The following is a 27,614-nucleotide window of genomic DNA, read 5'->3' as shown; positions in this document are numbered from 1 at the left end:
TCTTTTTTCACAAAGACCTCTTGAGGGATCTTAGGGAGGAAGGGACAAACCTGTGCACTGAGGAATCCGTGCAGCCTGGTGTGTGTTCCAGGCTGGGGAAGCTGCAGCTCCTCATGATGTGGATCAGGGATCCTTCAGCTTTACTGCCTTGAATCCTCTCCAGGTGCCTTTGCCCTAAAACACCTCCAAAGGTATTGCAGTGTCTGTTTACCCTGGGCTGGGTGCTGTGAGAGGCAAGTGAAGCAGCACTCCCTAATTAAGTGCATTTCTTGTGTCCTAATATACTTAATATCTATTACTTAGTATATGTTAAGTATAATATATATATTTCCCTGGAATACTTAACTCCTGGCCACTCCTACGGGCATCCTTGGCATTTTTACACCCTCAGGTTTGGTCTGAATCCCTGTGACAAATATTACATGAGGCTGAAGGATGGTAAAACCCAGGCTGGAACTTCGATGGAGAAGAGGCTGCCCTCTTTTGAGCTAAATCTTTTAGATGAGCAGAGTTGAACCAGAGGAATTCATATTAAAATTAATCATAGCCAAAGTCAACAGATTTTTACCTTTTTTTTTTTTTTTGGATATCAGCTGCAGTATCAGCTGAGCCCTTGAGCTCAGCTGCTGCCTGAAAGAAGCAGCTTTATGTCTATAATGACACCAATTAGAGGGTGGGTGCCTTAATAACCTTTGGTCAGCCCTGAATTGGTCAGGGAGGTGGATTAGATTGTCATTGTGGGTGTCTTCCAACTGGAGTCCTCTGTTCTGTTTGATTCTAATCTATTCCACTCAATCCCATTCCATTCCATTCCATTCCATTCCATTCCATTCCATTCCATTCCATTCCATTCCATTCCACTCCACTCCATTCCATTCCATTCCATTCCATTCCATTCCATTCCATTCCATTCCATTCCATTCCATTCCATTCCATCCCATTCCATTCCATTCCATCCCATTCCATCCCATCCCATTCCATTCCATCCCATTCCATCCCATTCCATCCCATCCCATCCCATCCCATCCCATCCCATTCCATTCCATTCCATTCCATTCCATTCCATTCCATTCCATTCTATTCCATTCCATTCCATTCCATTCCATCCCATCCCATCCCATCCCATCCCATCCCATCCCATCCCATCCCATCCCATCCCCATCCCATCCCATCCCATCCCATCCCATTCCATCCCATCCCATCCCATCCCATTCCATTCCATTCCATTCCATTCCATTCCATTCCATTCCATTCCATTCCATTCCATTCCATCCCATTCCATTCCATTCCATCCCATTCCATCCCATTCCATTCCATTCCATGCCATCCCATCCCATCCCATCCCATTCCATTCCATTCCATTCCATTCCATTCCATTCCATTCCATTCCATTCCATTCCATTCCATTCCATCCCATTCCATTCCATCCCATCCCATCCCATTCCATTCCATCCCATCCCATCCCATTCCATCCCATTTCCCTTCATTTCTTTCCTCCCCTTTCCCTTCTCCCAGCACTGCTGTGCCCCAGATCAGGATTTCAGCACAAAACCATCTTGTTCTTTTCCATTGCTTTAAGCCCCTGGAGCAAACCAGAGATGATTCACCCTCAACCTCAAATAAATAAATAAGTCTGTTGAGATTCCAGCTGCCTGGAGCAGCTTCCCAGCGCCCATCCTCTGCCGGCCTTGCTGCACCGGGTGAAAGCAAAGCTTTTTTGGCTTCTATTTTTTAGGGGGTGAAGGAGAAAGCGTTCAGAGTTTAAAAGCCAATCGGTGTTTTACCGAGCTGCACTAAAGCTGGGGGATGGAGCCGTGAGAGCCAGGGGCAAACATCTGGCAAGGGGCACATCTGGCAAGGGGCACATCTGGCAAGGGGCACATCTGGCAAGGGGCACATCTGGCAGGGGAGCGGGAACGCCGTGCGGGGAAGGCACAAACCGGCAGGAAAATAAATTCTTCTCTGCCATCATCCCCCGCTGGTGATGTCAGCGCCGAGAAGGGGAAATCCGTCGCTGCTCTGCTGCTGTCACGGGTGTCCCCGGCACCGCCCCGTCCCCACCCCCGGGCGGGTCCCGCCGTGCGCCGGTGCCGGAGCCCAGAGCGGCGCGGAGCAGGTGAGGGGATGCGGCTCCCGCGGGGAACGGGGGGAAAAGGGGGGAACAGGGGGAACAGGAGGAACAAGGGGAAAAAGGGGGAACAGAGGGAGCAGGGGGGAAAGGGGGAACAGGGGGAACAGGGGGAACAGGGGGAAAAGGGGGGGAACAGGGGGAACAGGAGGAACAAGGGGGAAAAGGGGGAACAGAGGGAGCAGGGGTGAAAGGGGGAACAGGGGGAGCAGGGGGGAAAGGGGGAACAGGAGGAGCAGGGGGGGAAAGGGGGAGCAGGGGGAACAGGGGGAACAGGGGGAACAGGGGGAACAAGGGGAAAAAGGGGAAAAAGGGGGAACAGAGGGAGCAGGGGGGAAAGGGGGAACAGGGGGAACAGGGGGAGCAGGGGGAACAGGGGGAACAGGGGGAACAGGGGGAACAGGGGGAAAAGGGGGGAACAGGGGGAACAGGAGGAACAAGGGGGAAAAGGGGGAACAGAGGGAGCAGGGGTGAAAGGGGGAACAGGGGGAGCAGGGGGGAAAGGGGGAACAGGAGGAGCAGGGGGGAAAGGGGGAGCAGGGGGAACAGGGGGAACAGGGGGAACAGGGGGAACAGGAGGAACAAGGGGGAAAAGGGGGAACAGAGGGAGCAGGGGGGAAAGGGGGAACAGGGGGAACAGGGGGAGCAGGGGGAACAGGGGGAACAGGGGGAAAAGGGGGAACAGGGGGAACAAGGGGGAGCAGGGGGAACAAGGGGGACCAGGGGGGAACAGGGGGATGGGGCACAGGGAGCCTTGAAAAGGGAGGGGTTGGGGTGCGCTCGTCCCCTGCCAGGGCGAGGTGGGACACGCGTGAGCTCCCGCGGAAAGCCCCGGCTGGTTTTAGGGATAATGGTGGGGTGGGGACTGTGGAGGAGCTCCAAGGGTGTTTGCAGCTCCTGGGGTGCTGGAAAGCCCCGCCCGTGCCGCAAAATCCTTGCGGGGTGGGAGGTGGAAGTGAGGGTGGCTGCAGGGGAGGCTGGAACACCCAGCGGGAGCAGCTGCAGGGATAGCACCCAAGGGGAGAGAACTGGCGTTTCTTTCCCAAAAAGAAGGGGTTTTTCCACTTGGTGTGAGCACAGGGGATGTTCGGGGTCAGCTCTGGGGTGTTCCCTGCAGCTGATCCCCTGCCGGGGCAGGGGGAGCTCAGGTGAGTTCAGGCTCAGCTGCCCAAACGCTGTTGGAAATCAGAGCTCAAGGACTCCATGAGGAGCGGCTGAGGGAGCTGGAAAGGGGCTCAGCCTGGAGAAAAGGAGGCTCAGGGGGACCTTGTGGCTCTGCAGAGCTCCTGACAGGAGGGGACAGCCGGGGGGTGGGGCTCTGCTCCCAGAAACAGGGACAGGAGGAGAGGGAACGGCCTCAAGTTGTAACAGAGGAGGTTTAACTGGATATTAGGGAAAATTCCTTCATGGAAGGGTTTGTCCAGCCCTGGCACAGCTGCCCAGGGCAGTGGTGGAGTCCCCATCCCTGGAGGGATTTAAAAGCCCTGTGGCACCTGGGCACACAGTGCTGCGGGAATGGTGGGACTCGGTGGTTTTAGAGGGCTTTTCCAGCCTCAGTGATGCTGTGACTTTCTGCAATCCATCACTGGGGCACAGCTGGAGAAGGAGGGAGAAAACCCCTTCCCATGGCAGCAGGCAAATAACCCAGAGGGGCATTTCCAGAGAGCCCCAAGAGTGACACTGCAGTGACAGAGAGAAGGTGACACCGGGCTCCAGGCCTGGCTGCACCCTTTGGTGCCAGAGGATCAGTGGGTTTGAGGATTTTGGTGCCAGAGGTTCGGTGGGTTTGGGGATTCTGGTGCCAGAGGTTTGGTGGGTTTGGGGATTTTGGTGCCAGAGGTTCGGTGGGTTTGGGGATTTTGGTGCCAGAGGATTGGTGGGTTTGGGGATTTTGGTGCCAGAGGGTCGGTGGGTTTGGGGATTTTGGTGCCAGAGGATCAGTGGGTTTGGGGATTTTGGTGCCAGAGGTTCGGTGGGTTTGGGGATTTTGGTGCCAGAGGATTGGTGGGTTTGGGGATTTTGGTGCCAGAGGATTGGTGGGTTTGGGGATTTTGGTGCCAGAGGATCAGTGGGTTTGGGGATTTTGGTTACAGACTCCAAACTGTCCAGACCTGTCCCCAGACCTGCGAGGCTCTGGCCACCCTGTCCCACGGGGCCTAAGGGAACAGAACTGCTGCTCCCTGAGGTATTCCAGGGAAAAGGGATGGTGCAGGATCCCAGGAGCAGCACAAGCCACGGAGCAAACCCGACCTGGCTGGGTCCGGGCTCTGTGAGCACTCCTGGCTCTGCCTGCCAGGATAATGGCAAAGCCAAGGGCTTGAAAAAGAACCCAGAGGGCAAAAAACACTTTGGGAGATCCAGGCTGCTCAAACCCTCCGGGCTGCCTTAAAAACCCCGTGGGCTCGGCAGAATGAGTGTTTTGCAGGGGAGAAGGGGTTTGCTGGTCGTGGAATGTGGGGTTTGTTGTTCCTGAGGCAGGGCAGCCACACCTCCTGCCAGCTTTGTGCAACCAAACATTTCTTTCAAAGAGAATTTGCCTTCTCCATTTTAAATTTGGAATTTTCCTTTTCCCGTTTTTGGCTCTTCCTTTTTCCTCCTCTTGTGAATGCTCCCTTTGATGGGAGGAACCCAGCCCAGGCTATTCCTGTGCACAGGCAGGTGTGTGCTCTGCCAGGCCTGGTGTGGGCTCTCCAGACTTGCAAAGCAGCTTTTATCTGCTGGCCCGGGGCCACCGTGTCCCTCCCTCCGGCAGGAACGGGACACCCGTGGATGCATGGGAGGAGAAAGGGGACCTGCATCGGTGGCTGCCACCCTCCTGTCCCCATCTGGTGTGTCACAGCACGTGTCCCCCATGTGCTGTGCTGCGTTTGCGGCTCCCACGCAGCTCCTGCTCGATGCTGTTTGTGCTCTCCCCCTGGGGATCCCGTTTGGGTTTTTATTTTTATTTTTTTAAATGGAAATCCTTTCCTGGATGGTGCCTCAGGGCTGGGGAAGTGAATAACACTGGGAGTGTTGTGATGGATTTCATCCGGAGGGTGTCAGGGCTGGGTTCACCCCGGAGCTCAGGCTGCTCCCGGCAGTGACTCCCGGTTATCCCGCAGGTGTTGGACCAGGATTTGTCCTTTGGCACCGGAGCTGTTGGCTCTGCTGGGCAGGTATGTGATGAGAACTCAGCAATTGCCACTTTAAACTTAAACTCCCCTCAAAAAGTCTCTGGTTTTTGGATGGGGCAGGTTAAAAATGACTGACGCTTCCTTTTGTATTTTGTTTTTTAGGAAAAATGTCAGACGGTTTCTCTGTAAGTATGGATTTCTTTAAAAAACTGTGGGGGATGGGGATGGGGATGGGGATGGGGATGGGGATAGGGAAGGGAAGGGAAGGGAAGGGAAGGGAAGGGAAGGGAAGGGAAGGGAAGGGAAGGGAAGGGAAGGGAAGGGAAGGGAAGGGAAGGGAAGGGAAGGGAAGGGAAGGGAAGGGAAGGGATCCTTGCTAACCTGTGTAAATCCCCAAACCCTCTCCAGTTACACCAGCAGTCACTGGTTTTCTGGAAAAGCCAGGGGAGAGTTGAGCTCTTGCCCTCAGCCATGCTGCAGGATACCAGAGCTGGCCTTTGGAGAGCCCAGTGTGACCCCAGGAGGAATCTTCCCCACCTGACCCCTGTCCTCTCCTCTGTCCCCAGCTATCTGATGCCTTGGCCAACAGCAACAACCCAGCCCCCTGTGCCCCCCCAGGCCAGGGCTGGCCCTCCTGGGGGAACCAACCAGCAGCTCCTGGCGCATTCCCAGGGTATCCTGGAGCACCAGGAGCCTACCCTGGAGCACCAGGAACCTGTCCTGGAGGAGCAGGAGTCTACCCTGCAGTACCTGGGGCATATCCTGGAGCTTATCCTGGAGCACCTGGAGCTTATCCTGGAGGACCAGCAGGACCTGGAGCATACCCTGGAGCCCCTGGAGCATTCCCTGGAGCTCCAGCAGGGCCCTTCCCTGCCCCAGGACAACCATCCAGCAGCCCTGGATTTGGGCCTTCTGCTCCTCAGGGAGGGCCAACTGCTCCACAGGGAGGACCAGCTGCTCCTCAGGGAGCACCGACCCCTGCACTGGTAATGGCTCCATCACTGTGGGGGTCTCTGTGTCTTCAGGGGCTTATTTGGCCACGGCAGGGGGGTGAGGCTGGCTGTCCCCAGGGGTGGCACTGGGTTTTTGATATGATTTTTGCTGACACCAAATCGCTGTTGTCTCCCAGAAAGTGCCCTTTGAGCTGCCCCTGCAGGCAGGACTGGTCCCTCGGCTGCTCATCACCATCACTGGCACTGTGAACCCCAACCCAGACAGGTACCGGGGGTGGGGGGATTCCATGGGGCACTGCTGGGTGGAGCAGGGGGGGCTGGAATTTGCTCTCCATTCCTGAATAACACCTGCCTGGTGCAACATCAGATATTACACTAAATAAATGTGTAAATGCCCTGCTGTTGCCCAGCGGGGTCTGTGGGGTTTTCTTTCTGCTGCTTTTGGGAAGCCCTGTAACAGAGTCCAGGGCTTTTGGGGCAAAAGCAGCAATTCCACGATTGTTTTTGTAGGTTTCAACTGGATTTCAAAAGAGGGAATGACGTTGCCTTCCACTTCAACCCCCGCTTCAACGAAGACCACAAGAAAGTCATTGTCTGCAATTCCATGTTCCAGAACACGTGGGGGAAGGAGGAGAGGACAGCTCCCAGGTTCCCATTTGAAGCTGGAAAACCCTTCAAGGTACTGGAAAACCCATCCCAGCTCAGTCTCAGGGCACCAAAAGCACTGAGAGGGTTTGGGCAACAAGATCTGTGTAAGGACATTGATGCTTTTGCACAGGGGGTGTTTCTGGGGCAGCCACCCTGTGTGCTGCCCTGGCTGTCCCTACAGCCCCTGCCCCGCTCTTCTGACCCCTCCTGCAGCTCCAGCTGCCCAGGGCACACCTTCTCCCCCCTCTGGTATCCCCATGGATTATGAAACCCTCCTTATTTACACTGCTGTTCTGCACAGTGGTCGGACAGGTTTCTGTAACATGTTTTCCCCGCTGGCAGCTCTTCACCAGGTGTTTTTTCCTGCAAAGGAGGTTCACACTGTGGAGTGTTGCATTGAGGGCCTGGCATAGGGGTGAGGAGGCAGAAACTGGGCTCAAACACGGAGGAGGGAGAGCACAGGAGAGTTTTGGGAAGGCAAAGGTCACTGGTGTTGCAGCTGAGCTGCTGCACCAGCTCCATCAGCACCAGCCTGCTCGAGCTTGTGGCTTAAAACTTCTTCTGGAACAAATCCAGCTGGGTTTGGGGCTGACTCGGGGTTTTTGCTGCAGCTGCAGGTCCTCTGTGAGGCAGATCACTTCAAGGTGGCCGTGAACGACGCTCACTTGCTGCAGTACAACTTCCGTGAGAAGAGGCTGAACGAGGTCACCAAGCTGTGCATCGGGGGGGACATCGCCCTCACCAGCGTCGTGCCCACCATGATATAACTGGGGAAATCTGGAAAAACCCTGCTGTTCCTGGGGTGGGACACAAGTGCCTTCTCACCAGATCACTGTGACCTAATAAAACATGTAACCTGTAAAATCTGGTTTTCATAATATCTCAAAAGACGGGACACCCTCGGGGCAAGCTGAGTTCTGATTTGGAAGGAGCTGAATTCCTGCTGTAGAGACAGCAACAAGGAGCTTGGTTTCTGTGGAGAGGAACTTGGGAAAGCAGCCTGTGGCATTCTGACCCTGGTGCTGTGAACAGGGGCAGCAATCCTCTAGGAAGCACAGGGAAAACCAGACATCCTCCAAGCCTGACCAGGATGAGGTATTTCAGGAGAAGGTTCAGAGCTGGAGGAAGCAGAATCTCTCTGCTAGACTGTGGCTGGAGGAGCCCTCCCTGCCCTTCATTTCTGCCCAGCTGGGCCCAAAGCAGCGTGGCCCAGGTGCCTTTCCCACCCCAGGGAGGTCCCAGCCCCACGGACGGGCCCGAGCCTCACGCTGCTCCCCGCTCATCACCCCAGTGTGAGTCAAGACTGGTTTCAAGGGTGGGGAAGTTTATTGGCAACTTCACCCCGTGAGTCAGGCTGGTAAAAAAAGAAAACAGAAGTATGTTCCCTTTGCTGTGAGTCACTGCAGGCTTGTCTGGAAAACAAGAACAGTGCAACAGCCACCACTGAGGTTTCCAAAGCTTTCTCTGACGTGGTTCTTGCTGTTTTGTAACAGTGACTCCTTTTATACCTCGAGTGCCAAGTTACAAGCAGAGTCCCTAAATTTTCCAGCAGATGCAGCAGGCTAGAGCAGCACCCTGCTACCAGCAGCACAGAGGAGCTGTGGCTGCCCCAGCCCTGGAAGTGCTCCAGACCTGGTCTGTGGAAGGTGTCCCTGCCCACAGAGGGACTGGAACTGGATGGGCTTTGAATTCCCTCCCAACCCAAACCATTCCTCAGTAGGAAAAGCATTAAAAGATACCTGAAAGGATCCCTAGATTGGAGTTCAGCAATGAAGAGAATGGATTCCAGCACACATCAGCTTCCTCTTTGTTCAGTAATAATGTAATTACCGTGTAATCAGTACCCAGCTTCCACGTTAGAACTTGAGCCAGAACTCTGCTTGGTTTGGGATCAGGGCTGCTGCAAGGATGTGTGTGTTACACTCAGGGCACTGGAACAAGAAGCCCAGTGAAGTATTTGTTTAAAATACAACAACTGGTGGGACTGTAATGCTGCTCCACAAATCTAGAGTCTATAGAACTGGCATGTTCCTTGTGCACAAACATGTTACAGTCTGGACTGGGAATGCACAAGGAACAAGATGAGAGAAGAGACTGAGCATAAACATGTCAAAAACAAGTAGAAAACATGGGTCCTTAGGATACTCCATAGAAAACTGCATCCTTAAAGGAAATAATATCAATGCCTACTTCAATACATCACCAAGAAAAGGTATTATCTGACTTAGAAATCCTTGCTCTGAGTTATTTTCTGATATTACAAACCCGGTGGTTGTTCAACACCAGGAAAACTTACCCAGGAAAGAATTGCATGTGTCCAGCACTGCCACAGCTGGGGCTGAGGCAGGAGATAACACAGCAGACCCTGCAGCCTGAGGGTGCAGAGGCACCCCCAGAGCATGGCAGGGTGCTCTGGGCAGGGAACAGGCTGGGTGCCACCCCACAAGGTGCCCTCCCAGCACAAACAGGGCACAGTGCACAGAGTGGGCACCTTGCAATAGCAATAAATCATGAGGTCGGTCAGGTCAGCATAGAAAAGTTTAAAGGTGAAGAGTTTTACAGCCTGGAGGAGGCAGGAGATACATTAAATGATACCAACAGAAAAGTGCTTAAGGTTGCAGTCAGAATTTACAGCCAGAGGATACAGCAGGGATCACCAGAACACAGCCCACTACTGATGTATCACAACTGCACCATAAATTGATATAAACCCCATTATCAGATCCATTACCACAGGCACTCTTCCTCTCCCAACACAGTTCCAGGGCAGCAGCCTGTGTTCCAGATCCCCTCTGTGGGCTTCCTGTTCATAGCATTTACAGATTTTGCCATTTAAAGTCACTTTTCATTGATCCCCAGAGGGACCAACAGGAGAAAACATGATGAGATCAATGGATTCTTCAGCTGCTGCAAACTTCTGGGCTTTGGTCTTGACTGGAGTGAAGGGAAGCTCAGCATCCAGCATTGGCTGTGGGAGGAGCCAGAGTGTGGAGTTAGTGCTGGAAGAACACTTCAACCACAGAGCACTGCAAAGACTCTGATTCCCCAAGAGTCATTTTGCAAGCTTATTTCTCAGGTATGAAATAAAAAGTGATAACACACGGCCCATGTTAAAGACAGACACTGCTTACTCAAATCAGTAATCCATTTTTTAAAGAGGATTTTCACAAGAAATCCTACACCTTAATTCTATTAATTCTATTAATTCTATTAATTCTATTAATTCTATTAATTCTATTAATTCTATTAATTCTATTAATTCTATTAATTCTATTAATTCTATTAATTCTATTAATTCTATTAATTCTATTAATTCTATTAATTCTATTAATTCTATTAATTCTATTAATTCTATTAAGTGTGAAAGCTTTTGCACACCTGCTTTTCCCTACTGAATGTTACTTCCAGCCCTAAATGCTGAAGTGATTAAAAAAGAGTTGGGGTAGACTTCAAAAAATTCCAGGAAGAAAAAAAAATGCTGTTAGTGAATATCTACGAGGAAATTTGTAAGAAACACAATTTAAAGGCTCAATCTGACAAGAATCAGACATTGTCCTGCTGCAAATATCTTGATTCATCCTACACTCATCATGTGCAATAAGGAAAACCAGTGTGAGCCCAAGCAAGGACACAGCTGGAATGTGGTTTGTATTTAAAGTTACATCAATTGGCTCGATAACATCTTTAAGAGTTTAATTTTCTTTGTGCAGTAACCGAGCCTGCAGCAAAGATCAACAGTCCTGCAACATGCACCTTGTCTTAGTCAAATAAACTTGAAGGTCAACTTACCATACCAAAAGGATTTCTGTCAATGAGTGTCAAATCACTGCATGAAACATCTGAAAAAGAAGTATAGAATTAAAAAAAAAAGTCCGATGCTGCCAAAGCTAAAAGACCTGTTTTGTTTTCTGTATTTATTAAAAGAAGAAATCCAAACTCTAAATTGTATTTATTTCTTTATATTAGCTTTCTGCTTCACATATCACTCAGAAACTGTACAGAGAAATCCAGGGGCACTGTTTGCTCAAGTCACAGCAGCTGAGGGAGGCTTTTCTAACAGCACACACAAATCAAGCTGACACTGATTTCAAAGAGTAATATTCAGATTATCATAAATCCTCAGAACAACCAGAAGGCCCCAGCAGTGCCACCCAAACTGCACCATGCAGCTCTAAGATCAGCACCTGTCTGATGTATTTGTGTCTCTCCAGACGGGGCACTGTTTGCTCAAGTCACAGCAACTGAGGGAGGCTTTTCTAACAGCACACACAAATCAAGCTGACACTGATTTCAAAGAGTAATATTCAGATTATCATAAATCCTCAGAACAACCAGAAGGCCCCAGCAGTGCCACCCAAACTGCACCATGCAGCTCTAAGATCAGCACCTGTCTGATGTATTTGTGTCTCTCCAGACGCAGCGGAGTTTGTCTCCTTCTCTGGGCTGCACATGGGGATGTCTTGTCCTTGTTCTGCAGCAGACGGTTCCATCTCTTCCATGCCTTCCACTGCTTTTGATTCACTGCTGGAATTCCCCAGAACCTGAAAAACAGGGATTTGCTCTGTTTCCAGCCACAGCCTTGTTATGTCAGACCAATCCACACATCTAACCTTCAGCTTTTGTGGACAGCTCAGGAGAGATGGAGTTTTAACTCCAGACACTGCACACAGCTTGGGGTTTAAAAGTGTTTAAGGCTGTGACTCAAATCCCAAACAATCTTTAAAGCCTGAGAATCCCTCACAGTACAGAGGAAGTTCCTCCACAGGAAAGAATCTCAATTTGAATCTCAAATGTTATCTAGTGACTTTTCCTCCAGAAAAATCCATCAGCAACACTGAAAGGTTTCCCCACAGAGTGAAACCACCAACAAGAGATTTCTCATTTTGATAAAGAAAGGATGAAGTAAAAGGCAGAAGAAAAAAATCAGTAACCAGGATTTTTTTAATATATACTAAACGTAGTGGGATGGGAAATGACTGCTGCAGTCATGCACAGATCCAAGCAGTAACAAATAAAAGTTAAAGACTCCATTTCCAGTGGAAGTTACCAAAGGATGATTGACTCCAAAGCACTGGCTTTCACTGGTAGCACAGTATCATCTAAATTAGAGGCCACATTCCTGCTTTTTTAAGGCTACTCAAACACAGGTGATGTCACAAAGTCTTCAGACATTTCAGGACATGGATTTCTGACCCTTGGATCAGTTCTTGCTATACCTTTAATGAGAATAAGAGCTGTGGAGGATGCTCTGAGGATGGCTGCTGCCCCTTTTAGCCAGGGTCTATAAATGCACAAGCACTTAAAAAATCCCCACCAGAAAAGAGGAGGTGGTGGATTTCTAGGAACATTGCTTGTCCAAGTGACAAGTGTCCTCCTGGAGCAGCCAGGACCTCCAAAATACAGCTCTAAAGAGCAAGACAAGGTCCCCAAACTGCAGCAGTCCCTACCTCTGTCCACCCAGAGGTAAAAAGCACTGCCCTGAGGAACATTTCTAAGTGAGGATTTGATCAGAAGTCCAAGGGTCTGGGGCACTCAAAATAATTTTTCTTTGCTAGTAATAACAGAGTATTTAAAGCACATCCATGAACAATGCATGACTTACCTTATTTCCCTTTGCTGTGCCAGCACTCAGACACATTTCTTCTGCAACCACAGAAATGCTGGAAGAGAAACCAAAACATTTTCATTCTTCTCAATCATCCTCATCAATCATCTTCTGACTTGTCCAACTGATCTCACAATTTGCTCTGCAATTTTGCTGCCTTGGTTGGCACTGGTGAGCTACATCAAACTTCCTGGGCAAACAATAAACTTCTACCCCAGCAGCAAAATTACATCTGGGCAAAGCTCTTAATATTTGCTTAAGAGAAGGAAAAGTCACAAGTACTTAGCAAACTTTAGCCCTGCCAAATTGAAAGGTAACCTTTAATGGGTTTTAACATCGTGTCTTTCAGTTCCAGCTCTAAAATGGTTTGCACAAGGTTAATTAAGAGCTGCTTTAACGTGCCTACCTTTGCTCAGCACCATCAGGGAGTTTCTCCAGTGAGGGAGTTTTTTCAGGGGGAAGTTGGTCCATTTTCAAGTTTTGTGCTGGGTGGAAGCCTTTGAGGCCTGCTGGGGTTTGTTTTGCAGATGCATTCTCAGAGTCACAGAGAGAAGGATTGCTCAGGAGCAAAGATCTCATGGATGATCTGGGATTTGCCACTTTTCCAGGGGTCCTTGGAAGCAGACCTGGAAAATGTGTTTAATGTTTCATTCCTACAGCAGCTTCCAGAAGCTGAAATGAACTGATCATTATGATTCTAACCAAGGACACAATTGTTTTCTGCTTGCTGAATCATCTTATACAAATATTAGATGGAAATCTTATATACACTTGTAAGGAGAAACTGAATTTATTAACTTCCATCTTTCAAATTAGGCAGTTTTAATAGAGTTTAAAAGACAGATTCAGAACTGATGCTTATAACAGATATTCTGCTGGAGTTGGCTTAAACCCAGTGTTGATCAAAGCTTTTTGGGAGTTCCCCCCTACTAACAAGGGGCACATGAAAAATAATTGTTCATTTTGTGATGAGAAGAGAGATCTACGCCCCAAAAAAGGGAATTTAAAATCAAATTACGAACTAGAAACGTGAAAGAAGCAAAATTACTGGAAATACTGGCTGCACATAGATGTCAATAAGATAAGATGCTGGAAATGAAGTTCTATTTTGAGCACCTGTTAAAAAAACTGAACTATTAAACAGCTTTTATAGCGAACTGGATTATGTTACAATCTTGTTAACCATGAACACAGATTATGGGTGGACTTTATTTGCAGCTTTGAAGGCAGCACTGCAAGAAGTTTAGCTAAAAAAACCCACAATTCCTGTCCTACAATTAGAGGAGGCGAGCTGGCATTGACTTTGATGAAGAGGCTCATCAGCTAAATCTAGGAATGCTCAGATTAGAATTTCATTATTAAATTTATGCTGGAAAAAAACATGAACCAGCTATTTCACCTCTGTCTAAGCAGGGATTTCATGCTGCCATAACCACTCAGATCAGCACATTCATGTACACGAGTTTACTTTGGATGAAATTAGTCACTGACTGAAACAGTGTCACCAGTACTGGAGTTGTAGCCAGTATAAACAGCACAATTCCTCTCCCCAGTGAAATGGATTAAACTCTCTTCAGTACTTTCAGGTCTCAGAAATCATGATTAAGCTTCACCTACCTGAAAAGTTTTTCACAGGGCTTTCAATCCTGAAAAACCCCGCTTCAAAAACCACTTTTTCTGCCTCTGGCAGCCTCTCCTGATGTGCCCCCTCAGCAGCTGCCCTCTGCTTCATTTGTTCCCTCATGGCTGCTTTCACTCGAGCCAGGCGGCTCCGGGCAGCAGCTCTGGCAGCTGCCTCCAGCCTGGCTTTGGGCACGCCACTTGGAACTGCCTTTTTCTGGAAGGGAAAGAAAGCTGGGTCACACCTGGAAATTGTGGAAGGAGCAGTTACACATCAACCTCTACACAGGCACTGCTGCCACAGACACAGCAAGGAGCAAAAGGAGGCTCAGGGGAACCTTCTGGCTCTGCACGACTCCCTGACAGGAGGGGACAGGCTCTGCTCCCAGGGAACAAGAAACAGGATGAGAGGAACTGGATTAATCTGCACCAGAGGAGGTTTAGATTGGATATCATGAAAAAATTTCTTCACTGAAAAGGTTGTCCAGCCTGCCCAGGGCAGTGGTGGAGTCCTCATCCCTGGAGGGATTTAAAAGCTGTGTGGATGTGGCACTTGGGGACAGGGGTCAGTGGTGGCAGTGCCAGCCACTGGGGGAATGCTTGGACTTGATGACTTTTCCAGCCTCAACAATTCTACAGTTTTATTTATCAAGGCCTCTGTCCATCCCTGGCATCTCTTGGGCTGCCAGCCAGCTGTTGAGGTAAGTCTGTGATGACAACATTAAGAATTTTTTTCCAATGAATCTGCAGTTCCAAAATCCTCAATATAACTTTTTTGTCCTACTAAATCGGGTAAGATTTTGGAAGCACTGGGATGCAGGGACTCCTAGTGGCAGGGACACAGTGTAACCACAGGACAGACTCCAGGCACTCAGGGAAGTCTCTCTTGGCATTCAGTTTTCCAAGGGAAGTCTTGTTTTGTACCACCTGAAGGGTTCTGGCACTTCTGGGCAGCTCCCACAGACCACATTCCCTGTTCTCCCATACCTGGAGTTTCTTATCCACCTTCATCTCAATCTAATGATTAGCTAAGGAGTCTCAAGGAGCTGCACAGAGTTTAGGCAATGCAAATACAACAATTCCATACTCAGTCAAAAGCAATTAATATATTTCAAACCAAAGAGCAGATAAAACAACTCACATTATAGCTTATTTTGCAATGAGCACTAACTGATTTTGGAGAGTGTCAGATCCATCTGTGCTCAGAGAAGCAGCAGTTTAAAGCCACAAATGGCTTCATGGGACACCACTATAACTGAGCCCTCCCTGCTCTAAACTGGCAGCCACTGCCCATTCCCTGTGTGGTTCACTTACCACTTAAGTCAGTGGCCCAGATAAATTGTTCTACATCTGAAGAGTAAGATTATATCCTAAATTTCAGAGATTTGCGTTACCAGGATGGAATCCAATGACTCCAAAACAGTCATTGTTAATTCTTAGTTCTGATTTTACCAGCCAAAAGAGGGAACTGGGACTAAACCCACCAAATAATACAAGTGCACATGGGAGAGGTGAGGGAGAAGGAAAATTCCCTGAGAGGAATTTCACTTCATATTCAATATACCCAAAGAAGCCACATAAGATGTGCGTTAGGGCCTATTCATACCTTGACAACTGCTTTGCCTGGGACATCAAGTGGCTGCCACTCATTGTCTTGCAGCTTCTTCAAATTATCAAATTTTTTATTCACATCTTCAATCTGTTGGTCACATTTAAGGAAAGCAAAAGAATACATTGTAAAATAACCTTTATCCAAACAAGCAGAGTCTTCCATCCTCAAATGCAGGAAACATCTCTCAAATGCCTCTGAAGAAGCAGATCAAACTCTTCTGCTTTCTGCAGAAAAGTCAAAACCTACGACTAGGACCATAACAAATCCATCTCTGCATTTAATTTAACTACTTACAAACTCCTTTGTTGAGTGCTGATTTACAAATACTGTGAGAGCCCTTTTGATAATCCACATTGTATTTCATTCTGAAACTAAAGAAAGCATCAACAGAGGAAAAGAGATGAAGTTTTTCTACCAACTAAGCTCAGCCCTAAAATAGAGCTCTTGTAGTTTTCTGCATTATACTCACACTGAAGCATGGAACACCTACTGTAAGCTCCAGGAATTTTCCAAAAACTGGGAGATAGACATTGTGACTGTACCTTCAGTCCAAAACAGAATAAGATTTGGCCAAACATATCCATTCCAGAGACAGACAAGATACACAGGACACAAAAAGACACAACAGAACTGCTCCATGAATTATAAGTCATAGTATCCCAACTGCAACTATTCACTGTCAAAGTGTTAAAAACACAGATCTGCATTTTTTACATTAAAGATTAAAAATAGAACCTGAATATTAAAAAAAAAAGTTTCAATACTTGGTTCATAAATAACTCCATCAGTTTTATCCTGCTGTTAACATGCAAGTACATACCTGAAAATTAATCATATCCCAAAACCCATCCAGGTCTGTACATGTTGTTTCTTTTTCACCTCGTTTAAATTCACAATTATCAACCAGTCCTTCAAACTGTTTGAACCTTTCTGCTAGGACCAGCCTTGTCTGACCAACTGTGGTGCGAATCAGGTCTTTAGCTGGTGGCAACAAGGAAAAAAATACAGGACATCTTGGATAAATAAGTGTTTGAGGAACCTGGAATTTGTTGTCCCATCTCTTGCAAACCTGCAGTTCAATTCAGATGGAGCTTTCCTGTCCACTGAAATGCTCTCAACTTGCTTCTTTCAAAAAAGAATTACTCTCTCAAGTCTTAAGCATTTCTGGAGTCATCTATATTTTCCCAGATAAGGGCACTTATTCCACATTAAAATCTAATCTTATTTTTAAAAATCAGCTTGGTTAAAGTTCATACATTTAAATACACTTCCAACTGGCAATAGAACAGCTACTTTGATGTGCACTTCATTCACTTGCTCAACCATCACCATGGCAAATGCTACACAAGTTTCAGGAAAAGGAGACTTTTTGTATCTTGGGGCAGATACACCTCTAAACTCTCTCTAGGACAGCTTTACAGGTTTTTTTTTTTTTTTGCTATTTTGCAAGCAGCAGATCCATGTCCCTCCCTCTGTCCCATTCAGCTCCCACAGCCTCCCTCCTAGTGCCTATTGCAGCTCACTCTTACCATCCTCTGGAATGTCCAGCTGAAGATTTCCTTCCCACTGCAGGCACTGAGACAGCAGCCTCTCTGTCTCAGCCTGAAGAATGTTCCTGAAAATACAGGGACAGAGAAAAAATGAGGATTTGGAGAATTTCCTGACTGGTGGCTGTTAATGGTTACTACCCTTTCACTCCCAGAGAAGCCACAGTCTTTGAGCTGAAGATAAGATTGTTTTATTTTGCTGAGTGACTGAGGTGAAATTTCTTTTCTGCTGCTTTCAAGCTCGTGATCCTTAGGACAAGGTGTTAGTCCCCAGAATTTTACCTTCCTTCCTCACACTTAAGGCACAAAAAGGAAGACAGGAATATCTGCCTGCTCAGGTACACCAACCACCATGAAATTAAGCTGTTCTTTACAAGAAGTCTCATTTATTCATATTAAGAACCTTCAAGTGGACATCAGGGAAGTGAATCAAGTGCACCCAAACCTGAAATAAGGCACATCATGTTCTTGCTCTCCTGTATGCTCTGACTCCACTGCAGGTGCTGTGGAGACAGGAGTTGTTTTGTTTGATCTCTGAGTGGAAGTTTTCTCATCTGATTCATCTGCTGAAAACCATGAAATAATAAAAAAATAATTAAAAACATTAGGTGATAATTAAAAACATTAGGATAATGTAATATTCTAATGGTGATAATTAAAAACATTAGAATAAATGAAATGTGAACTTCCTACCTCCTCCTTTCAAACTCGTGGTCATTTGTTGTTCTTGAATGCCTTTAACAGAAGGTGAAGTTTGGCTTTTTAAATTAGGCTCTTGTGCTTTAGTTTCACTGGATTTTTCAAATATTTTGCTGGAAAAAAAACCCCAAATACATTTAGTTAAGACACATTGAGAAAGTGACATCAAATATGGCAAATTTCACAGAAATGCACAATTTAAAAGGCAAACCTCCACACAACACTAGAGAACTCCAATAAATAAATCTGTGCAGATACAGGGCAGAGTCCTTGACAGCTGCTCCTCAAGCATGGACAGAATTATGGATTATATCCATATTTGCTGTTAAGTCCACATTTAAGCAATGGTAGAAACCATAAGGATCAGGAATTACAACACAACACTGCTACAAAATGAATCTTTCTACAGAAAAATGGGTTTTTTGCATCCCCACACAAAGGTTCCCTCGCATTTTAGACCCCATTAGTAAGAAGAATCTTACACTGGATATTCTGAAAAATTCCAGACAGCACTGGGTCTCAAAGAAGCATTTGCCCTTGAAGAAGACTTGGGTGTCATAGTGTAGGTTGGCAATCCTCTCAGAGGCTGAAACACAAAGTTTTCAGGTGCAAAGGAGCATCTTCTGGGTCTCGTGGAAGAAAAATTGTTCTTTTCCACTGAGGTTTGTTCTTGCTGAAGTTCTACTGGCACTGAGTGTTTGGAATCAGCTGCAGAACTTATCACCCCTGGATCCACTGCAGCATTTGTCTCCACTTCATGTTTAGAAGAAATCACCTGTAGCAGCACAGACAAATTAAATCATCAAATCAATCATGAGTTACCAACAAGTCCAACCATTTTTGACACCCGCAAATCATTCTAGAGACAGGAGTAATGCTTCACTACAAAGAATGCAACAATCCACTCCAGGGTCTAAAGCAGAACACCTCACTTACCAAAAAAATAATTAAAATTGGCAAATGCTTGCTCCCACTGCTAGAAAAAAAAGCTTTAAGGTGATAAAATCCTCAAGAGCAGAATTACAGGCTCCAAATCCAACTAGGGCTGTTGAGTAATCATAGTTTATGCACAAACTCCAATCCAAAGACTGAAAAACAAGCTGGAAAAACAGCTGATAGCTGAGGAATGTAACCCAAGACAAGTGCAGTTAACAGCACAGAACGTCATTAAAAGAGGAGAGAAAAATTAAACAATAATTCACATTCTTATGAGATGAGTGACCAGATAGTCACACAGAACATATTTCTGAGATAGCTACTCAAGACGGTTGGCTCAAGGCAGTGAGAAAAACTTTGGGTGTTTTTCAAGAAAATATGCATCTTCAATCCACTGAAAATCTTGTTATACTTCAGTCACCTCTGCTAGGAATGTAAACCTTGAATTTTGCCTTTAACCAACCTTTTCAAATGAGCTGCCTGTGGTTACAGGTTACACCTGCAGGAACTTCTTGTCTATTTTAAATCAATTAGTAATCACATCACTCATCACATCCACACCCATGGTGGGATTCCTGGGGTTGTCCTGTGAAGGGCCAAGAGCTGGACTGGGATGATCCTTGTGGGTCTCTTCCAGCTCACAGTGTGCTGTGATTCTGCAGCAGCACTAAATTTGATCTTAATTTTTAAAATATGGCAGTATCAATACATACTACTCCTTCCCAAATTTTAGCTTATTAGAGAAATTACTAGTTTTATGCTGGAGCACTTCAGCTACAAAGACACACTTATTGGCTGTTAAATCAGTTTTACTGCTTTTCCATTTCAATTATTACATGACCTACCTTTGTGGGATCAGGTTTGACAGCTTTCTTTGGCTTTCCTACGTTTGCTGTCTTTCTCTGTGGCTGGTTACCTACAAAAAGAGACACTCCCAGAGGTCAAAAAGGCATCTGATTAATGTCATCTTTCACCAAAACGCTGCCATAAAAATCCAGTTGCTAAAGACAGGGAGAGACTGTTTTATTTCTAGCGTGGGAGGTGGCTAGAGGGAAGAAAGAGCATTGCAAAAGTTCATTCAAAAGAAAACCTGGCCTAGGATTTAACAGCCTAGTAACAGATGCATCACCAAGAAAAGAGATTTATAAAGTCATCAATCTTTAGATGTTGCCACATAGTAAAAATAAAAGACAGCTTATTTCCTAAAAGGTTGAAGAGAGGGTGTCAAACGAATTTGAGTTTAGATTTTTAATTTCTATATGGTATAGGAATTCTGTTGGTGGACTGAATTCCACCAAACAGGCAAACACAGAAAGAAATTCCTAACCTGAAGGACAATGGCTCTCATCTCTTCCAGAGATGTTCCTGCCTACACATTTAATAATTACATGACCATAAACAGGCACACAACAAAGTGCCAATCTTTACCAGTTCTGGCTTTGTTCTTTGAGTTTGTAATTACCATGTGGACATGGATGCCCCACACTGATGGGTTTTGTGGGAAACCGTCCAGTGTTGGTTTCAACATGATGATGTAGATATTGCACTAGAGCTCCAGACAAGGGTCTGAGGGCTCCAGCATTTAGTCCTGTCCTTAGATGATAATTTGGCATGACTTAAATGCAGTCTAAGATGCAGCTGAGCTGCACAACCCTGCTCACTTACCAGCAGTAGCAGCAGCTGGTTTCGGCACCTGCCTGGCTGCAGAGGCAGCTGCTCTGGTGACTCTCACACTTGGGGCTGCTTGGGCTGCAGTCTGCAACGCTGCAAGAGAGATGAATCCCAGAGATTCCCAGTTTAATAAGGAGCTGCACTCAGGTAATCACCAAGTTTGCATTTTGTAGAAATCAGAAAAAGGCCCCAGCAGTTATCAGTTGCCTGGCTTTGCCAGAATGAACAGGGTTGGGTGTTTTTGGTCAGTGCAGTGCAGAGCTTGGCCTTGGCATCCAGGCCATGCACTGAGGGACTGCAGCTGGTTTTGCTGCACAGGTCCATCGAGGTACCAGTGAGCTTCAGGAATGCTTCCCATGCTCCCGGCAATCAGAGTCAAGGCCCTCCCTGCTTTACAGATGAAGTTTTTTAGAGTAATATCTTTGCCATGGTTATTTGCACAGCTGGAAGCTTAAGCAAACCATTGGTGTAACAAAGTGATGCCCTGGCCATCATATGAAAGATCTGCAAGGTCGGGACTTAATGCAATCTAACAAAGTACTCTTAGGACTAATTGGCTCTGAAATATTTTATAAACCATGACAAGTTCATGCACTGTATTACCCATCTCAATCATTTCCATCTTTGTATTTTAGCACTGTTTCTAACAGGCTTTTAAAATGACAGGATTTTCCTGCACAGACAAATTTCATGGGAGCTCTTTATTCCCTTCCCTGCGTGTCTGAAATCCCCACTTGGTTCCTGTTAATGCTATTCCTGTCTTTAATGTCAAGCTGTGATTCTGTAGAAGCTAGAATGAAAAGTTGGGAAAAAATTACTGGGTAAATAACTACAACATTGGATTTATCAAACATTCACTTCCCAAACATTTTTATACTGGTGTTTCACAGAATCACAGAATCACAGAATGGTTTGGGTTGGAAGGGACCTTAAGGATCACATCATTCCAACCTCCCTGCCATGGGCAGGAAGTTTAAGTACATATAATGCATATCCTTGATTCAGTACAAAAGAAATAATCAATTTTAGAAAGAAAAAAATCAATGGATTTAGAAAAAGAAATTAATAGATGACCATTTTGCAAAAATCAAATATTTTAATTGTTATACATCTTTTTGTATTCACCAAAGGCACTACTGAAATTTATTTAAATAAAGGTCTGCTGCTTGCTGATTTGATTAGATTAATGATGTGAAAGTCATTTCACTCTGCATTACTGAATATCTTGCATTAACATCAACATTCCACATGACCTGGTTGTATCTACTTAAAGATATCACTGAGCTATTAGGAAGAGTTTCTGATCCAAGTATATTCCAAGCCCTTAAAGGTGGCACAGGTTTTTTTTAATTGCCGTTTTCTTAAGAAATATCTGTAATTGTGGCACAGAAAGTGAGACACAGAAGTCACTACCTGTCATATTCCTCTTGAGGCCAACAGAAACCTCTGCACAGCTCCAGCAGCTCAGGCATCTGGCAGTTGTGACATTTGCCCACTGAGCTGTTTCTTTTCCCTCTCCCAGGGGGAATAATCAGTAACCAGGACTCTCAGGATCCTGCATTCCATTTCCCCCAGCCTATGGAGGCAACATGTGACCCCTGGAGCCACACACTTGATAACTGCCAGCTGCTGCCCTTGGTAGGCATGGCCATCTTAAAAGCTCCTCCTTCCTTCCTACACCCAAAAAGTCCTGTGGATCTTTCCCCAAAAAAGCCCAACTTTCAGGTTCAGCTGTATTTCCATACCTTTCTCTTTTTCAGCCACTTTGACTGTACTCATCTGTTTATGTCCTGCCCGTGTAGAGCGCACGTTCTGCCCATGGGCACTGACCTACAAGAAAGAAAACCAGGTTTTTTTAATGAAGTATCACATTTCCAGAAATTCAGCAGCCCAATTTCTTTCCTCATCTATCTATCCTAGATTACGGTAAAGGAAAAAGTATATAAATAATTTGGCACAGAGGGCTTTAAAAGGTAGAGAGACATTAAGGATAACTTAAAATAGACTGGTTTAGGGATTTGTTGTCATGCATTGTCCAACTAGTTAATAAATTGTCAGAAAGAGAATGAAGAAAAATATTTAAGTTATTTTAATAACTTAAATAATTTATATAATAACTATAATAATTTATATTTAATATTTAACAACAGTAATGTAATATTTAAAAACAGTTAAGGTATCTTGAAAAACCTGACTGAAAAACAGATCCAGAAAACCTGTGCTCTTTTCTGTTTGTACTGATCTAATCAAACTTGTAAAGATACCACCGTGAGTCTGAAATTGCATCCCCTTGTCTAAATTTTATATATAAAACAAACCGCAGAGGACTTAGATGCAGTTCGTATCAGAATTGGTATCATCGATTTTCCTTGGAGCTTGGCTTTTGCTAGAATCATCCTTGCAGATAAAGCAGGAGGTGCCTGGAAACATCCCCCAGAAATGAGAGTTAATAAACTCCTTGTTCCCCTTGTCACTGAGAGACTGAGCAAGAAGCATAAATGTGAAACACAACACTTCTGTGCAAAAGGGATCAAGTGTGCAATCTGGAAAGCTTTCAAAGCTGAGTTGACTAAATATGAACAAGTTACTAGTTCTAAAATAACACAGCTCTTTTGTTTGTGGATGATTCATTCCAGTTTCTGAACTGAACATAGCCACAAATACAAAAATCCACATATCATTAGTGCTATTTCCAGCTTTGTTTAAAAAAGAATGAGCCAAATTACTCCTTTATGGTTCCTTATCATAACAAACATTAATAAAGCATTTACAAAACAAACAGCTTATTTGGAGCAACACACACATCTTGTACACAAACAGCCATTTCAACGGAGCACACAGATGCAATTAATTTAGATAGAAATATTACCTTTGCTTCCTTCTCTCTGGGCTTTGCTGCTGCTGGTTCCTCAGCAGCCTGTGCAAGGAAGACAGGAGCAGCTGGCCTGTACAGGCCCACCTTGAACACGCCTTTCTTGGCTTTCTCCCTCTGCTCCTGCAGCCTGCGGAGCTCCTTCTCCTCCTTGTAGCGCTCCAGCATCACCTTGTAGTGCTCCACCATCTCCTTGTGGAGCTTCACCGTCCCCCTGGACTCGTTCCTCCTCCTGGTGGCCGTGCTCGGGGCTTGCTCTGCAGCACACGGGGGAGACACACGGGTTACAAAGCCAGGAAAGTGTTTCTGAGCCAGCAAGGAGGTAGAAATTTCCTATAAATTTTTCCAAGCTTAGAAAAGGAATCCAAGTCCAAGAGCGGAACTGATTGGAATCTCTAAATTGTTTTAATTCTTCCCACTAAAAGGGAATCCAGTGGTAAATTTCTGCTTACAAATTGACTTCCCCGAATATCCACCTGACGATCACAATAAATTCACTCCCATTTCACAGGCTGGCAAGGTTATTGGTATGAAAATTATCACTTTTGGTTTATTTGTACCAGTTTCTCTATTCAAACACTTGCAATGTCATTGAAAACTGAGCTTTAGGTCAGCTTTAGATACCAAAGTCTGACTCAAGCTGAGAATAAATGAGGCAGAAGTTATATGAAAGAATATAACTTAAGATGATGCCAAACTTGAATTGTGTCTACCTGAAAAATTAATACCCACTTAAAGTTGAAATTTATGAAAGATAGTCAAGACAAATTTATTAAAGTTCATATTTGATATTATTCCAGATTGCACTCCAATAATCTTGAAAAAATGACTGTCCTCCAATAATCTTCTGCTACCAAAATGCTAAAGGAGAAAGTATTTCTAAAAAAACCTGTTGACATTTTAAAATATTTACTTAATTTCTAAGACCACAAGCATCCAGGAGAGCCAGAGGGCAGAACTTCGCATATATGCAGGCCCTATTTTCTGAGAGGAAAATAAGTTGTTAAAATCCAGCCATTTTCAAAATAAAATCATACTATGCATTTACTCATTAATAATTTAATAGATAATATAAAATTGCCCATTGTTAAGCACATGAGAGGCATGAGTTAGATGGTATTTTAGATTGGAGCTTTTCACATCTTAAAGGACAAAGGAATCATAAAGGCACTTTCTATTGAATATTAATAACAAAATGCATTCTTCCTTTAGCTGAAATCAGAGCAAAGCTTCATTCATACCATTGAAGCAGTGAGGAGGGTACAGCTGTATTAAGCTTTTAATTGTCTTGATTTTAACATTTGGAAAAGCTGATAGGGTTTCAAATCTTTTTTATCAAATTAAAATGCTGACTGCTATTAGGTTTCTGTGATAATGCTACTAAACTTAAAAATTTTAACATGTAAAAAAACCCAAGGTATATAGCAAGTTTTTACTTACTCTGTTTCACACTGCTGCTCTCCTGAGAGCACAATTCCCTGGATTGCTTGGGCTCAGGAATGCCCCTCTCCTTAGAGGGCTGCACGTTGGCATCTGTCAGGCCGAACCGCCGGCCCTTTTGGAATAGTGCGTGTCTGCTCTCCTTCTGCTCCATGGATCTCCTGTGGGCAAGCTTGGTCCTCAGGGCTTCTGTGCTAAAATTCTTCTTGTATCGACTGGCAAACTGGGAGCTGGCAGCCATCCTGATCACCTGACACAACAACCACAGAGATTAGGAAAACACTGCCACCGTTTCTTGTCTATTTTTGTTTGCACGTTATGAGCAAAGCCCTGAATTCTTTATTTCTGTATCTCAGCAGAGAAAACTCAAATGACAAATTCAGCAATGACTTTTTCAGCAATTTCTCATTATTTTTATTCATTCCAGGGATCAGTTTGGTTGTTGAGTAATCACCAAGAGTGACACAGCCTGGGGTTGGATGGGCTGCTTTCTCCACATTAAGGAGATGAGCAAGTAAATGAAAGGTTGTAGGATAATATTTGGAACCTTCTGGAATTGCTTAAAACAGATACTGGACAGAAATCTAAATCAGTGCATTTTGCTCCTTTTTTTCTGATATGTTCAGTGCTGCAGGAGAGGAAAAAATAGTCAGTGGAAGTTAGAGAGCAAAGGGGAATAAAAATAAAAACTCAAATCAGGGACTGGATCTCTTCTACACAATCCTGTAAGAGCTGCACCTGATTTGTGAATGCCTTGGGCTTCCCTCTGCATCTTGCATTCCAGCTTTCAGAAAGTGATTAAAAATGCCAGTTAATGATGAGTGCAAAAAATTCCACTGCAGTTCATAGGTCATATTTGCCCTGCTTTACATTTAAGTGATTAAGGGAGGTTAATTCATGAACATCTCCAATAATCATATTTGAGCTGATCCTGCTAGTAATTACAGAATTAGTCATTACAGAGTTGTTAGTAATTACATGGCATTACAGAAAGCCATAAAGAAAATCGTGGGAATACACCTCTACTGTCTGTGTCCTTGGAGCTTTTGGGCCCAGTGCATGATAAATATTTCTCAAAGCAGCAGTTTAGTCTCTACACTATCCTTTTTCAGGACAAAGTTCATAAATTTATTATTAGACATGTTCTTTAAGTACAGCAAGGTTACCAGTGATATCTGTGGGCTCATTAAAAATGTGTGTCATGTTCAATATCCCAAAGATGTGTTTAGAATAAAAATACCTGTCTCCTCTTCTTTCCAGCTTACTGTTCCCTTGCAGTATCTTTGCAAACAGGAGCCTAGAAGATTAATTGGTATTTAAATTGGCATGAACTCAAGTAAAAACTATTAGCAAGAAAGGGATAGAGGGCTTACACAAAAGATTTGTGACTGGCTAGCATATACTACGAAAAATTCAAGCTTATCATTGATTTTGATAAATAACAATTTATCAGTAGATAAAGTAAAAGAGAAGAAGTAGAAGAAGTAAAAGAGACACTTTTGACCAGCAACACAATAAGAATCGAAGGGCAATATGAGCATGAAAACATTTAGGTGCTCTTTTAGCTTGAATAGTGAGAAAACAGAGCAGGACGAGCAAACATCGCTACGTTTAAAGCGGTAGAGACTGAGCAAAGCCTGGCTCAGCGGTTCCGAGAGCGGCCCCGGGGCTCGGAGCGGACTGGGGCACGGCCCAGACCCCGCTGTGCGGGGTCGCCTCAGCATTGTCCGCTCAGCCGCTTCCGCGCCAGCGCCTCCGGATGTTCCCACCCAACTCACCGCTGCCAGTCACCCGCCAGGCCAGACCGCCCCCCGGGACTCCTTACGGAGCCCACTGCTGGGGAGTCAAGGAGCCTGTTAGCCCTCAAAGGCTCTCCAGGAGTCCCAAATCCCGCCCCGGGCCCCTCAATCCCCCCGGGCCCCTCAATCCCCCCGGGCCCGCCATTACCGGCCACGCTCGCAGCGCAGCCCTTTCCGCGCGCCGCCCGCCTCGCCTTCAAATCTCACTCCGCCAACGCTCATTGGCCAGCCCCGGACCGCCGGCCCCACCCGCAGCCGGTGACTGTCAGAGCCCGAACCCCACAGCGGCCTGCTTATTGGTCGCCCGGTGGGCACGCTTAATTTTCATTTGCTGTTGGGGGCATTTCCCCGCCCGCGCTTGCAGCTCATTGGCTGGCGGAGTGAGGGAGGGGAAGCCGCTGAGGGCGCGGGGCCGAGGCCTGCCCTTGGCGTCCAGCGGGGCGCGGGGGCGCTAAGATGGCGGTGGGGTCACCTGTGCCCGAGGGTCACCTGTGCCCTAGGGTCACCTGGCTCCGGGCTCAGCCCAGCATCAGCTGGCATCGGTTTGGGCTTGCTCTCACTCCCATCGGGACGCAGGGACAGTGATGTGCCCTCCCACCACCCACAGAATCCCACACAAGGCTGGAAGGGACGGCAGTGGCTCATCTGATCCAATCTCCCTGCTGAGGCAGGGTCGTCCCAGAGCTCAGGGCACAGGATTGTGTCCAGACAGCTCTGGAATCTCCCCAGCAGGGAGACTCCACACCCTCCCTGGTCTCTGTGCAGGGCTGGGTCACTGCACAGGGAAGTTCCTCCTCATGTGCAGGTGGAACTTGTGGCCATCAGTTCCTGCTCGTTCCCCTGATGCCATTGCTGGGCCCCACGGAGCTGTTTGCTGGGGCGGGTTGCGTTTAACACCGTTCTCCGCTACTGGAGAGTTGTGTGTTTGTTTATAAGTATTAGCCTGGGAAATTCAAATGCTAACAGGGGAA

The 27,614-nt window shown here is 46.0% G+C and overlaps 2 protein-coding genes across 3 annotated transcripts; one reads left to right on the top strand and one right to left on the bottom strand.

Moving 5' to 3' along the window:
• Nucleotides 1–2,035: 2,035 nt before the first annotated feature.
• LGALS3 (galectin 3) lies at nucleotides 2,036–7,706 on the top strand. Its single transcript, XM_063399650.1, has 7 exons — nucleotides 2,036–2,116; nucleotides 5,230–5,283; nucleotides 5,404–5,426; nucleotides 5,808–6,227; nucleotides 6,371–6,459; nucleotides 6,705–6,873; nucleotides 7,454–7,706. The coding sequence occupies exons 3-7, from the start codon at nucleotides 5,409–5,411 to the stop codon at nucleotides 7,607–7,609; spliced, it is 852 nt and encodes a 283-aa protein (XP_063255720.1). The 5' UTR covers nucleotides 2,036–2,116; nucleotides 5,230–5,283; nucleotides 5,404–5,408; the 3' UTR covers nucleotides 7,610–7,706.
• Nucleotides 7,707–8,754: 1,048 nt separating this feature from the next.
• Nucleotides 8,755–26,856, bottom strand: DLGAP5 (DLG associated protein 5). 2 transcript variants are annotated; one of them, XM_063397388.1, is made up of 19 exons: nucleotides 26,792–26,856; nucleotides 26,085–26,141; nucleotides 24,845–25,094; nucleotides 23,402–23,661; nucleotides 22,278–22,362; nucleotides 20,527–20,625; nucleotides 19,707–19,777; nucleotides 18,408–18,700; nucleotides 17,920–18,038; nucleotides 17,672–17,792; nucleotides 17,209–17,294; nucleotides 16,500–16,660; nucleotides 15,674–15,766; nucleotides 14,065–14,284; nucleotides 12,854–13,073; nucleotides 12,445–12,502; nucleotides 11,230–11,383; nucleotides 10,632–10,681; nucleotides 8,755–9,810 (listed from the first exon to the last, which is right to left on the bottom strand). In XM_063397388.1, exons 3-19 carry the CDS (start codon nucleotides 25,083–25,085, stop codon nucleotides 9,688–9,690), a joined length of 2,454 nt encoding a protein of 817 aa, XP_063253458.1. In that variant the 5' UTR covers nucleotides 25,086–25,094; nucleotides 26,085–26,141; nucleotides 26,792–26,856; the 3' UTR covers nucleotides 8,755–9,687. The 2 variants fall into 2 exon arrangements, with proteins under 2 accessions (XP_063253458.1, XP_063253459.1); XM_063397389.1 differs by lacking the exon at nucleotides 26,792–26,856 and adding an exon at nucleotides 26,454–26,587.
• Between the last annotated feature and the right edge of the window lie 758 nt (nucleotides 26,857–27,614).

The sequence above is a fragment of the Prinia subflava genome, chromosome 5 (assembly GCF_021018805.1).
Source record: "Prinia subflava isolate CZ2003 ecotype Zambia chromosome 5, Cam_Psub_1.2, whole genome shotgun sequence".
NCBI lineage: Eukaryota > Metazoa > Chordata > Aves > Passeriformes > Cisticolidae > Prinia > Prinia subflava.
Note: the sequence above shows the minus strand (reverse complement) of the source record. Positions and strands in the feature narration are given on the sequence as shown.

What these genes read in the sequence shown, in the direction of transcription:
- DLGAP5 (XM_063397388.1), bottom strand. Translation starts at nt 25,085, where the DNA reads ATGGCTGCCAGCTCCCAGTTTGCCAGTCGATACAAGAAGAATTTTAGC. An exon ending in ACCAGCTGCTGCTACTGCTG is followed by an intron (nt 19,778 to 20,526) that starts GTAAGTGAGCAG and finishes CTCTTTTTGTAG; the next exon opens with GTAACCAGCCACAGAGAAAG. An exon ending in ACAGAAATCCTTTTGGTATG is followed by an intron (nt 9,811 to 10,631) that starts GTAAGTTGACCT and finishes CTCCTCCCACAG; the next exon opens with CCAATGCTGGATGCTGAGCT.
- LGALS3 (XM_063399650.1), top strand. An exon ending in GAGCACCGACCCCTGCACTG is followed by an intron (nt 6,228 to 6,370) that starts GTAATGGCTCCA and finishes GTTGTCTCCCAG; the next exon opens with AAAGTGCCCTTTGAGCTGCC. An exon ending in AAGCTGGAAAACCCTTCAAG is followed by an intron (nt 6,874 to 7,453) that starts GTACTGGAAAAC and finishes TTTTTGCTGCAG; the next exon opens with CTGCAGGTCCTCTGTGAGGC.